General features: G+C 25.9%; 4 protein-coding genes across 7 annotated transcripts; 1 reads left to right on the forward strand and 3 right to left on the reverse strand.

The window, feature by feature from the left end:
* Positions 1-232: 232 nt before the first annotated feature.
* Positions 233-3,662, reverse strand: LOC122714274 (fructose-bisphosphate aldolase-like). The gene is made up of 6 exons (XM_043935483.1): positions 3,652-3,662; positions 3,090-3,318; positions 2,555-2,871; positions 1,506-1,728; positions 1,141-1,320; positions 233-1,040 (listed from the first exon to the last, which is right to left on the reverse strand). The coding sequence occupies exons 1-6, from the start codon at positions 3,660-3,662 to the stop codon at positions 903-905; spliced, it is 1,098 nt and encodes a 365-aa protein (XP_043791418.1). The 3' UTR covers positions 233-902.
* Positions 3,663-4,762: 1,100 nt separating this feature from the next.
* On the forward strand, positions 4,763-8,403 carry LOC122711266 (ADP-ribosylation factor-like protein 6-interacting protein 4). 4 transcript variants are annotated; one of them, XM_043929879.1, is made up of 3 exons: positions 4,763-4,871; positions 5,021-6,176; positions 6,257-6,829. In XM_043929879.1, exons 2-3 carry the CDS (start codon positions 5,041-5,043, stop codon positions 6,384-6,386), a joined length of 1,266 nt encoding a protein of 421 aa, XP_043785814.1. In that variant the 5' UTR covers positions 4,763-4,871; positions 5,021-5,040; the 3' UTR covers positions 6,387-6,829. The 4 variants fall into 4 exon arrangements, with proteins under 4 accessions (XP_043785814.1, XP_043785799.1, XP_043785806.1 ...); XM_043929864.1 differs by adding an exon at positions 8,267-8,403 and having other exon boundaries at positions 4,769-6,176; positions 6,257-6,399; XM_043929871.1 differs by having other exon boundaries at positions 4,769-4,963.
* LOC122711287 (RING finger and transmembrane domain-containing protein 2) lies at positions 6,419-9,042 on the reverse strand. The gene is made up of 5 exons (XM_043929891.1): positions 8,681-9,042; positions 8,523-8,602; positions 7,722-8,432; positions 7,437-7,652; positions 6,419-7,369 (listed from the first exon to the last, which is right to left on the reverse strand). The coding sequence occupies exons 2-5, from the start codon at positions 8,592-8,594 to the stop codon at positions 7,136-7,138; spliced, it is 1,233 nt and encodes a 410-aa protein (XP_043785826.1). The 5' UTR covers positions 8,595-8,602; positions 8,681-9,042; the 3' UTR covers positions 6,419-7,135.
* A 365-nt stretch (positions 9,043-9,407) lies between these two features.
* On the reverse strand, positions 9,408-12,299 carry LOC122714116 (probable citrate synthase 2, mitochondrial). The gene is made up of 8 exons (XM_043935164.1): positions 12,031-12,299; positions 11,486-11,698; positions 10,964-11,302; positions 10,491-10,696; positions 10,243-10,375; positions 9,979-10,173; positions 9,699-9,800; positions 9,408-9,617 (listed from the first exon to the last, which is right to left on the reverse strand). Exons 1-8 carry the CDS (start codon positions 12,088-12,090, stop codon positions 9,408-9,410), a joined length of 1,458 nt encoding a protein of 485 aa, XP_043791099.1. The 5' UTR covers positions 12,091-12,299.
* Between the last annotated feature and the right edge of the window lie 77 nt (positions 12,300-12,376).

The raw sequence follows: 12,376 nt of genomic DNA on the forward strand, positions 1-12,376 counted from the left end.
ATATTTTGTAATATCTTCCAATAATAACAAATTAATACAAATTACTAAATAATAAAAAGTAAATTTATATTAAATATTGTATTTATATTAATTTTATATAATATTTCAATTAATTTATATTATATAAAATTATATTAATTTTATATAATATTTCAATTAAAGCATATATACGCATAATATTCATTCAATAAATAAATTAAAATATTATATATCCTTGTATAATATATTTATATTTATTTTTTATATTACATTATATATTTTTTTAATCAAAATAATGAATCAAATATAAATTTATCAAGTCGCATTGAATAAATGCTCTATAGTTACGACAGTGTCGAGCACACGTGTTGATGATCCGGTCTATAATGCTTACAAGAATAAGAGAACGTGGTTGGTGGGGATCCATGGAAATGACGCTGTATCGACCACTAGTGAGGTAAATTTTCGAGTAACGTACGACCTAACTCTCACGTATTATCGCAGAAGCCTTCAATTGAGAATCCCTGCTTTAGAGGTCAATCAAGGGCACCTTGTATGACATTCGTCGAATTTACTCATACCATCATTTCATTATAAAGGTTGACGTATTCTTGTGATAAAATATTCGTTGAAATATTCTTTATCATTTACGTGATAAAATTCATTGATAATAATGTAAGATATCATCTCATCATGACTTGGTAATGATCTTGATGAATTTGTTGAAATCGATTGCATCGAAGATATTCGAGAGAATCAATAGACAATCGTATGTATTTGATATCGTTGAATTGCATAATGCAATTGAAAATTGGAGTATTACATAACATTCGTTATACAGATTACAATATTCATTTATACAGATATATATATGATTGGTATGTTTTAATCGAGTATTTGTAAGATGGTTAATAACCAAAGGATTACTTAGTGCATACGCTGTTATCAATTTCTAATTGTCCTAATGAAGCCTGAGAGGCAAGTTGTACTTTTTTCAAAAGCAAGGCTTGGGCTTCAGCTACCTTTGAAGCATTTCCTTTCCAAATCTTCATTACTTCGTTCTTTGAAACAAACAAAATTAAAATAAATTTTGTATCTTTATACGTGTATTAAATTAAAATAACATTTATAATTTTGACGATGAATTAGAATATAATATACTTGTAAGGCACGTCCATAACAATACGTTAATTGCCAAGGTTTTTTCCCTTCGTAATTTGCAATAGCATTTAAATTTATTACAGAATCTTCATCCGTTTGACCACCACTTAGAAATATGACTGCTGGCACTGCTGGTGGTACTGTTCTTTGTAAAGCTAATACTGTATGTTCAGCCACAATCTGTAAATTTTTAATAATTTAATTGTGATGAAAAGATATTGTATATTTTATAAAAATCTTCTTTTTTATTGAGACATAATATCGAATTAAATTAATAATTTCGCAAAATAAGATTTTAAGTTATGAAATTTAGTGAAAAAAAGAAAAAAAACAAAATTGTTTGAATAAAATTTGAATCATTATACCTGTGGTGTACAATTAATTTCTTCTTTCTTTCCTGGCAAAACCATCGCTGATTTCAATATCATACCTTCGAGGTAAACTCGATGTTGTTGTAAAGCACGCATTACGATAGATAACACTTCTTCATGAACTTCTAACGCTTTATTTATTCCATGTTCACCGGGGCTTAATATTTCTGGTTCTATTATGGGTACTATTCGTGCACTCTGACATATAGTGGCGTATCTATATAAAAATTAATTGTTCAATTATATTATTGTAGCAAATGTAAAAGTTTTACATATTACGCAATTAAAATTTATCCTGTTGAAATAAATTCGATTGTACAAAACATGTTTGCAAAATTATATAATAAAAATATATCGAGTTACGGATAAATGAGTAATTTATGTATAATAGTTTGATTATATTGAATCATTTAAAAATTGACAATTATAAAGTTTTATCAGTGACGTGATAAAATTTTATACTTTCTTTTTACATGTAAGCAATAAACAGTTCAAAGTGCACGATGGAAATTTTTCGTTTGACAATATAATCATTGATATTATTTTTAAATTAGTCAGCTTTTTGAGTACACTTTATATTGAAAAAATGTTTAGAACATAAACTATACTAAAAAAGTAATAATAGAAATAATAATAAAATAATAATAGAAATAAAAGTTGATATTATTTTTAAAGCTCTCTATCTTTTAATCTCTTTAACATAACTGATGCAAATTATATTGATCTTATATATGATTTATGTAACATTCATAATTTATAGATTAGATTAGGTTAGAGAGAACGTAAATTAAAGAACTACATAATGTTTTTACATTCTTGTACTTTAATTTATCCCTACTAATTTAAAAAATATAATTGCAATTTATCTCATTTTCTTAAATATTCATTTAAAAAAAAAAAGAAAATAGCTTCTTGAAACTTGCAATTTCAACAACTTTTTATGAATTTTCTTCAGAAGAGATTATAGAAGAAAAAAATAATTTGCATTCTTGAAATTTGTCTATTTTTTCCCTGAATATAATGATAATTTATGAATTATAAACCTTGCGAGGACATCCGCATTCGTAACCATGGCCAACTGAGACGGCGTGGTCTCCGTAATGCTGAATGTGCATCTCCATTTGGCAAAATGGCAGCCGTCTCTCTTATATTGAATGCATCTTTCTTGCAAATTGTCCAGACCTTCCGTAGTATTTTCGGTTTTCGCGCCAAAAAGAGGGACCAATCCCTTGTCGACCTTAATACCGGGCATGACATTCCTTTGACGTAACAGTTCGATCATGTCGATACCATCAGCCGTTTTTTCATAAATTGTCTCATGATGCAGAATAACACCACTTATGCATTTTGAAAATTCAGACTGCGATGAGAAAAATGCAAATACGAGCGCGTCAGAGTTTCAGTTTGTGACAATGATTCGTGATTTCAACTCATCCAAGTCATTGAAGATTCTTAAGAAGATTAATGATAGTTTCTTAAGAAGCGTTGGCCTTTTTCATTTCATCAGCGCTATAATTCGCGGTATATCGTCTATAATAATTTCAGATAAATAAAAGTTGCAAATTATAGTATAATGACCTTATCAGCTGAAAATAACATTTGTCGATAATTGCGCCGATTAGTTTCGGTATTTTCCACACCGAGCTCATCGAATCGTTTTTGTAAAGATGCAGGAGACTCATCACAAGCTAGTAATCCTTTTCCTGGAACTATGACGGCCTCCACAATTTTTTTTAACTCCTGACAGAGTGCTGGCTCTAGCTCCGTATATTTGGTGATGGGCGATGATATCTGATTGATAAATATTCTTTAGATATAAAATATTCGATGAAATTTGATGGAAAAATGATAGAATGTAATAGAAGAATAGTCAAGTTGAATTAAAATTGATATTATGATTGATTTGAATTCTTAATCTCTTAGATTTTTAAGAAATCTAAAAAAGATACTAAAAAGTTATTTTCAATGTGGTTATTATGCAAGCCAAATGTTTGAAACTTGTTTTTTTAATAAATATATCATTCTGTTTGTTAATTAAATAATATTAATTTAATGATTTACATAAAAAAAAAATAAAAGAAAAAAGACGAAATATATATCGGTTTCAAGGCTATAAAGTAAAATTAGAAAGGTCAGTAACCGTAGTGGCATTCGAACGAGTTATATTTAATTTCGTGTATCAATCACTCGACATTCTGGTCTTAATAATTTCATAGCAAATAACACTTGTTTAATACGGATCTTACACTTCCAAAGTGTAATAATTATTATCAGACACTGATATAGAGGCAACAAAGTCCAAAGATGATATTAAATATTATGTCGTAATTGCAATTATGTTTTTAAATTATTGATTTCTTTTTATGTTTAGATAATTTAACATAAATAAATATTTTTTCAACATAGTAATAATAAAATTAATGATTTTATATTTATATATTTATTATTTGTATGAGAATTTTTTTTTTTAATAGAAATATACATTTTAAGAAAAAATATAATAATATTATAATAATGATGTCATCAATATTAGATATCAATAAGACATCTAACATTGATGATAAAAGTGATTTGATATTTTATTTAGTTTAAATTTCTTTCATACGTAATTTTATTATTAATAATGATTTAAAAGATATATTTCTTTATTTATTTAAAAAATAGATAATAGCAAAATTTCTTATTCAAAATAGGTTAACAATTTACCTTGTCTTTGCAATAACATTTATCTCCTAGTCGTTTCATTATTTAAGTTTTATAAATAATACTAGAAAATTTAAAAAGTAGAAATAAATGTGTTCTTATTTTAATATATATGTATAAATATCATATTGATGAAAATTTGTAAACAAAAATTTTGTTAATTAAAAGATAGGAAATAATAAAACAATTGAATATTTATTGCCTATATGAAAGTAGAATGCAATTTGTATATAATTTAAAATATAATAATGAATAATTAAAATATTTATTTTTTTCTAAAAAAAATAATTATAATTATTAATTTTAAAAAAATAAGAATTTTTAAAGAATAAATGTTAATAAAAAAAAGGATTATTATAGATAAGAAATTAAAAATTAAAATTAATTTAATTTTTATATACCAAGCGGATTTTCTAATCAATTATTACCAACAGTTCAATGCTAATAAAAAAACCCTAAATATTGCACAGTTATATTATCATGAAAAATTGCCTTAAGTCTCGACAAATTTTTGAAATGGAAATCGATGAAGAGGACTGTTGTAATTTGTTAAATCGAGGTTAGTTACGTGCTCGCGGGATGCACTAGAATATTGATAGTTCGTATGCATTTAAAAACTATTTTGTGGTATTTTAATGTTAACGTATTCATTTATACGTAAGTCTTATCTATCATTCCGTATCAGAATATTTTTTAGTGAAAAACTTTCGATTAAAATGTAGAAGGTTAATCATCGATGCGATTGAACGGTAAATAAATGTTAAAAGACATAATATTTAAGTCTAATACAGGTTTAATTAATTTAGAATATTAGTTAAACGCTACAATGAGTAATAAAGAAAAAAGTGATTTACGATTAGACCAATGCGTTAAATCGAAAGAGGAAAGAGAAAGAAAGCAATCAGTGACCTCACAAAGTGATGATTCTGATTCAAAGAAAAAAAGGCGTAATACATGTAGTAAGGATAAAAGAAAAAAGTCAAAGCACAGAAGTAGCTCTAGTAGCTCCAGTTCCTCAAGTATCTCTAGCCGTGAGACTAAGCATCAAAATGATAGAGATAGAAGAAATGACAAGTGGGATAAAAGATTTGAGAATGGTGTTAGACCATATCGACCAAATCCAAGAGAAGGTAGAGGATATTACAAAGGACGGAGTGGATATTTGGATAATCGTAAACGTAACTTTGGTTATCGACCTTATAAACATTCTGGATTTTATGATAGAAATAGACACAACAATTCACAATATAATAGGTATAATAGTGAAAGAAGAGGTAATAGATTCTTAAATCATAATAGTAGAAGACCACCTTATGATAGATCTAGAAGTAGAAGCACTTTGGATCATGATCATCAAAGAAACTTAAAAGATTCTAGTGAGCAGTCAAGAGAAAGTAATTCAAAAGAAAGATATGTAAAACAAACTAGTACTGACAAAGCAGACTCAAAAAGAAAAGATATAGATGACATGCATATGAAAGGAAAAGAGAAGAAAAAAAATGAAGACACCCAAGAAAAGACTGATCATATTGCACGTAAAAAATTAAAAAGAAAAAGATCATTGTCTTCTTCAAGTACCTCAAGTGTTAGCAGCACTAGTAGTGACAGTAGTAGCAGTAGTTCTAGCAGTAGCAGTACTAGCAGTAGTTGTAGTAGTAGCAGTTCAGATACTTCTGAAGATGAAAAAAAACGTAAAAAAGCAAGAAGAAAAGCTAAAAAATTAAAAAAAGCTATGAAAAAACGTAGGAAGAAGAAAAGAATGAAGAAAAAATTAAAGAAAAAATTGAAGAAGTCTAAGAAAAAATTACGAAATACTGATAAATCCAAAGAAAGTATTTCTAAAGATGTTTCTCAAGAAGTATCAGAAAAGTCAAAGGCTATGGCACCTATGACAAAAGAGGAATGGGAAAAAAAGCAAAATGTAATACGTAAAGTTTATGATGAAGAAACAGGGAGATACAGGTATTTCTATATAAAAAATATAAATTTATTACTTGTAATGTGTACATACACAATTTATATTTATTTTAACATTTTTATAGGTTAATTAAAGGTGATGGAGAGGTCATAGAAGAGATAGTGAGTAGGGAACGTCATAAAGAGATAAATAAACAAGCAACTAAAGGGGATGGAGAATACTTCCAAGCACGCTTGAAAGCCAATGTTTTATGAACTATTTTTCTATGTATGCTAAAAAAATACCCTTATATAATAATTACTTTATTGTCAGTGTTAAAGTCCTGTATGACAATATGTTTTATAATGTCTCAGAGAAAATACTTATATGTTGTACATTAATGAAACTTGTCTACAGTGTGATTTTAATTATATTACATGCACGTAACGTTTAATCTAGAACGTTAATGACCAAATGTTGAATTATAATCAACAACGAACATAATTTAGATTCTAAGACATATAGTCATATTTTTTTCATATTATGACTATTTGTGTTCATTGTCATGTATGAAGTAAAAAAAACCACACTTTTGAATACATCATAAAAACACTAAACGTAATGTAGTAATACTTATAAAGAAAATTTGTAACTATTCAATTTCAATAAGCCAGTTACATTATTTTCGTAAATAAACAGTTAATTGACAATTGGTAAATCATTTTAAAATATAAAATTTATTCTCGTATTTGAGAAAAAGAATAACTCTATCATTTCTTATATACAAGTTATATTACATTTGTTAAATTTATATATAATCTCGATAATTTTTTTAAAGTAATCAATATATGAAGATTATTTTTATTACAGATATCAAAATAACTGATAAATGATTCATATAAAGATAACATTGTTATAAAATTTTTAAAAAATGTTTGCTTTATGTAAATGAAAAGCTTAATACAAATTCTTACAAGTACAATTAGGAGTGAAAAAATACAATTTCATATATTATATATGAAAGTCAATATAACTGAATAAAGTGACTTGTATGGCCATCTCGGTAAATAGGATCGTCGGTGATTGCTGCTCGACATAATGGGCATGAACATTCTCGATTCAACCACGTTAAAACACATGTTTCGCAAAAAATATGTTTGCAATGTAATCTCACAGGCATCGAATATTGATCATGACAAATTGCGCAAATTCCACCTGAAGCTACTAATTGCTCTTTTGATGGCGATACACCTAAATTCTGTAATAAAATTAATTATTAATAGTTTTATAAATTTCTTTTATTTTTAAAAAATTGTAAAACATACCACATTTTGAAGTAATTTCCAAATAGCAGTTTGAAATAATTTTAGACGGGATAGTATATCAGTTCCTTTGCTCACTGTATACAATAGAGAAAGTAATACCCCAAATATTTTTTCTGTACCTTGATAACTTTCAAAAAAATAATATAACCATGGTTGAACAGGTGCAACACATCGATAAAGTTGAGATGTTGCTTCTACTACAAGAAAATATTTACCCTAAAACAAAATTGTCATTTAATTTTCTAATTAATTAATATTATTAAACAATTGTATAATAGAACTCACCCTTTTTCGAAGAGCCAAAAGTTTTGAAGGTAAACATGTTAAAAAAACTTTAAGAATAATGGTAATCAATTTTAAAACAAAATCTGTTATCAAAACTGACCACAATAGTTCCCAAATGGTAAGAGGTTGTGAATATGGAGAAAATATACGTGTATCATATTCAAAATAAATAAAAACTATGCATCCAATAATATAACATGTAATAATTAAAAGTGATAGCCAACTTTTATTATTTTGTTTTGCAATTTCACGTTTTACAACGTTGTTAGTATAATTAAATGTAACAACTAATACTATAAAATTTAATATACTAGTCCTGTAATCATAGAGGCCTTTGATAAGAAGAATGCAAACAAAAAGAATATATTTTCTAAGTCCTTGATACAATGCACGTGTTTGTGGACTAATTCGTACTGATTCTGTTGAATTTTCTTCTATATCATTATTATTGTTATGATTAATAACATTACTATTATTGTTTTGGCTTTCACTCACAACCTCATTTGCAGCCTCACGAATATTATTTAAAAAATTGTCTGTTGCAGTTGTTTGATGATGATTGTCGTGAACTGAAACATCTTGCAAATTTGTACTATTTATTGATTGATCTTCAACATCAATGATGTAATTATCAGATGTAGGAGATACAGTGTCTATAGAAGTTTGAACTCTTTGAATATTTAATAATGTACTTAATGAAATGCCAGGTTGCTGCAAATATAAATAAAAATAAACATATTATTATTATATTAGAATAAAAATTTATAAAATATTAAAAAAATATATTTTTTTAATACATACACGTTCTAAAAAAGGCCTAATTTCTTCTATAGTAGAAGCTATATTATTTGAAAATATTCTAGAATGTTCCATATTTAATACTAAAATTGAAATACTTTATATTAAGATTAAGATAAACACAAAAATTGATATTAATATCTATCACGAAATATACGTACGGTATAAAATTAATTCTTGTGCTTGTCACAAAAAACATCAATTAATGTCAAGATAAATCATGAGTATTTCTTTATATAACTATGTGATTAATATTAATACAATATGTGACAAATGGTAGATGAAAAGAAGTGGCATTTTCGTTACTGAAGATTGAATATTAGAACATATAACCACAGAAAGGAACTGTCATACTAGAATTTTGTATCAAATTCATTTCACAAATTAATATTTATTTAAGTATTAAAACTTGTTATGAAATATTAACTTTTTTACTTTTTACAATATTGTATTTTCATTGAAAACTTCGAAAGTTTTCATAATTTTTGATATATGTAGATATTCAATTACGCCATTTTCTTTAGAAACATTCGTAACTAACATACCAACAGAGCTTTAAAACAAAGCGTCAAGTTTAAAATTATAATTTATAAATTTTTTTACTGTATAAAATATAATAAACAGATAATTTTATAAATTAAAATAAAATTCAAACATAAATACATGATTAAATAAAAATTTTTTCAGATTTGAAATAGATATTTAAAACGAATAAATAATTAAAACGAAAAAATAACCAATATGTAGTATTAGTTTTTAAAATTAATATATTTTATTTATTTCATTAAAATTTAGTAAAAAAAATTTACATTATTAAAATATATCACAAAATTATATATAATACTATACTTGACAATATTATTGATTTAATATAGAATTCAATAAAATTTATTTTCGAGTACTCTTTACATGATTTCCTCGTTTATGTTTTCCTCGTATCCCATGAATAGAATTTGAATAAGTATGAGTACACTTAGATGCCGGATGCTCGACCGGAGCATTAACTGCTTTTGTCCAAATAATCGATGCAATTGCACCCAACGCTCGCGACATACACAATAATACTTGATTGAATTTCATATCTTTTAATCCGTAAAACTATTCAAAAATATATAATAATATATAATAAATATATAAAATCAATTACAATTATGATATAAAATAAAAATTATAAAATACCTGAAAAATAGGTGCAGCAATTGCATTTTGTTCAGGATAAATATCTTTTCCTTTTGCTGTTTTCATTATCATAGTAAGTATTTGAGTGAGAGTTTGTGATAACTAAAATAACAAATAATTTGTTTATTGAAAAAAGTATTATCTTTTATACATAATTGTTTAATTTAACAATTCATTAAAATTGTAGTTAATTATATAATTTTTGAAAATAATAATTTATATATTTTTTAATTAAAAAAAAATATATATATAAAAATATAATAAAGATATATATAAATACCTTTACATTGGGATCATTTGGCAAATGTTCTCTCGTATAATTTATCAATGCGGTATATTTTGGGTCACAAAATTTTGTTTCTTGATAACCAGCTAATTTTTCCCTTTTAATCAAAGTAGCTATATAATTCCTTAATTTTTCTTCTTTCGATTCATGGCCAAAAAGTCGTTGTATTTTTGAATGGAATTCCATATACTATTTCATTAATATATTGTAAAAAGCTATTTAATAATATTTGAAATTATAAAAAAATATTTTATTTACTTCTGACATTGTGCCACTCTTAGGTTCATCAGTATATGCTAAGGCTCCTGCTGCAAGAGCTTGATTGACATACAATTGAGAAGCTCCAAGTATTTCTGTAATATGAACACTAGGAACTCCACCATTTTCGTCTCTATAACAATATCTTATGATATAAATTTTTTTAATATATAATTGAATATTTGAAAAGGAAAAAGTTTTGATTTATTAATTTAAAAATTTTTTTTATGCAAGGATAATTTACTTACGCGTTCAAAACAATATATAGTCGAAGAAAATCTACCAACGAATTTTTTTGATATTCCGAAATATCAAATGTATTATATAAACATTCTGATAGAAATTGTACCCAATCACCAGTATCTTCTTTCAAGTTCTTTAATTCTCCTTTAGCAATTAAACCGACTATTGCTGGTAGCGTTGCTAATAGCTCCATACTATCTTCATACGTGTACTTCAAAAAAAAATTCCAATTTCCATTTTAATTAATTATTTTAATTTATTTTAATTTGATTTCTTATTTTATTTTTTCTACTTATCAAATAAATAAAAATAAATATTTTTTACAAAATTAATTATTCATCCTTGTCTAAAATTATGCAATTGTCTATTTTTAATAATCAGAATGTAATAAAAATTTCATAATTTTATTAACACTAAAATATTCTTTTTTCAATTTCGAGAATTTATTAATTTATTAAATTTCAGATTAAGAACTCACTTCCCAATGAGTATAGCTTAAAGCGCCATTTTTTAAAGCTTCTTGTATGTATTTGCCAGACTCAAAAACGGTGAGTGCTATCGATAGTTTTCCAAGAGGTGTCGTTGTTTTTGGTAGATTTTGAAGAACGGAACCTACAATTCCGCCACCTGGTCCTGACCACCAATTTTTCTTTTTCTGGCGGCGTATCGACCAATCAGCGATCAACGATGCTGTTTGTTCTTTTGTTGGAACATCACCAGTTAACAGTAACCAGAACACAGCTTCCGCACTTGGTGACTTTCCTTCTCGAGGTAAGAGTGTAATAACTTCTGGTATAGTTAGTCCTCTATATTTGATCTATATACAAGAATCAAAAATTATTTATTTTCAATCCGTTCTTAAAAGTGAAATATATTATTAAAAATTCCAGATTTTTATACGGTATCGAAAAATTTATTAAAATTACATTAAATAAAGATAAAATATATTTGAGAATATATCTGATTTTTACGTATATATTTAATAATATATAATATTTACCCCATATTTTGAATCAGTCTCAGAAGTTTCTCTGACAATAGTATTCACACCATTTAATCCTTGATAAATATTTTCTACGGTTACTTGGCTGATGACTGACGATCCATGTTGTTGACGAAAATTTCTCAATAGATCATAATGTATAGGAATCTTTTCACACAAAGCCTCCTTCAAGTCTGTGCTTGTACTAGGAACGCCTCTTGTTGTACTCACCTTAACATTTATTTTATTTTTTCATATCTTTGCAAAAATATAATTCCTTTTCTATCAATGATAATGATAATTAATTTTTCAATTTTATTCGTTAATTTTATTCGTAAATTATAAATTATACAAAAATAAATTATTAAAATTAAACAAAAAAATTACATAGAAAAGAATTCTTAAAACGATTTCAGATATTTTTATAATTATTGATGATATAAATAACGATAAAAATTTTGAAAAGCAAATTGGCTGCGAATAACCTCGTACATCGGTAAATCGATTCCAACCGTCAATACGTGTCGCTGTCCATGAAAATTAACGTTGCTGCGATTCCTCACATTCTTTAGAAACATCATCTGCATTTTCAGGAACTGCGATTCTCTCCAAATCCAAAACATCTTTTCGAAACTCCTTTTCTACGAGAATCTTTAAACGTAAATTATTTCCATGACAAAAAATTGTTGAAAAATTGATCTACCACATTATTTCTCGTATTTATGTAGATTTATGAAAATTTATTATTTCTATAACACAAAATGTAAAATTTAGTCATGGCTTCGTTTCAAATTGAGAAGACGAAGGTCGAATTATGGTACTATTTCTCGTTGCAATATTTAATCGAAAATTTTCTTTTGTTTTTGTTTTTTCTGTATATGTCATGAAGTTTTATATTAATTTGAAATA

This window comes from Apis laboriosa, unplaced genomic scaffold, assembly GCF_014066325.1.
Source record: "Apis laboriosa isolate Shangri-la unplaced genomic scaffold, ASM1406632v1 scaffold112_cov148, whole genome shotgun sequence".
Classification (NCBI taxonomy): domain Eukaryota; kingdom Metazoa; phylum Arthropoda; class Insecta; order Hymenoptera; family Apidae; genus Apis; species Apis laboriosa.

Bases quoted from the DNA above. Each gene is read 5' to 3' on its own strand.
- LOC122714274 (XM_043935483.1), bottom strand. The intron at 1,729-2,554 runs GTTTATAATTCA...ATTTTTATATAG, and splicing joins AATGCGGATGTCCTCGCAAG to ATACGCCACTATATGTCAGA. The intron at 1,321-1,505 runs GTATAATGATTC...AAAAATTTACAG, and splicing joins AAATTAATTGTACACCACAG to ATTGTGGCTGAACATACAGT.
- LOC122711266 (XM_043929879.1), top strand. From the start codon at position 5,041: ATGAGTAATAAAGAAAAAAGTGATTTACGATTAGACCAATGCGTTAAA. The intron at 6,177-6,256 runs GTATTTCTATAT...ACATTTTTATAG, and splicing joins GAAGAAACAGGGAGATACAG to GTTAATTAAAGGTGATGGAG.
- LOC122711287 (XM_043929891.1), bottom strand. From the start codon at position 8,594: ATGGAACATTCTAGAATATTTTCAAATAATATAGCTTCTACTATAGAA. The intron at 7,653-7,721 runs GTGAGTTCTATT...ATTTTGTTTTAG, and splicing joins TTTTGGCTCTTCGAAAAAGG to GGTAAATATTTTCTTGTAGT. The intron at 7,370-7,436 runs GTATGTTTTACA...ATTTTATTACAG, and splicing joins GGAAATTACTTCAAAATGTG to AATTTAGGTGTATCGCCATC.
- LOC122714116 (XM_043935164.1), bottom strand. From the start codon at position 12,090: ATGTTTTGGATTTGGAGAGAATCGCAGTTCCTGAAAATGCAGATGATG. The intron at 11,699-12,030 runs GTGAGGAATCGC...ATAAATGTTAAG, and splicing joins AGATGATGTTTCTAAAGAAT to GTGAGTACAACAAGAGGCGT. The intron at 11,303-11,485 runs GTAAATATTATA...TCTTGTATATAG, and splicing joins AGACTGATTCAAAATATGGG to ATCAAATATAGAGGACTAAC.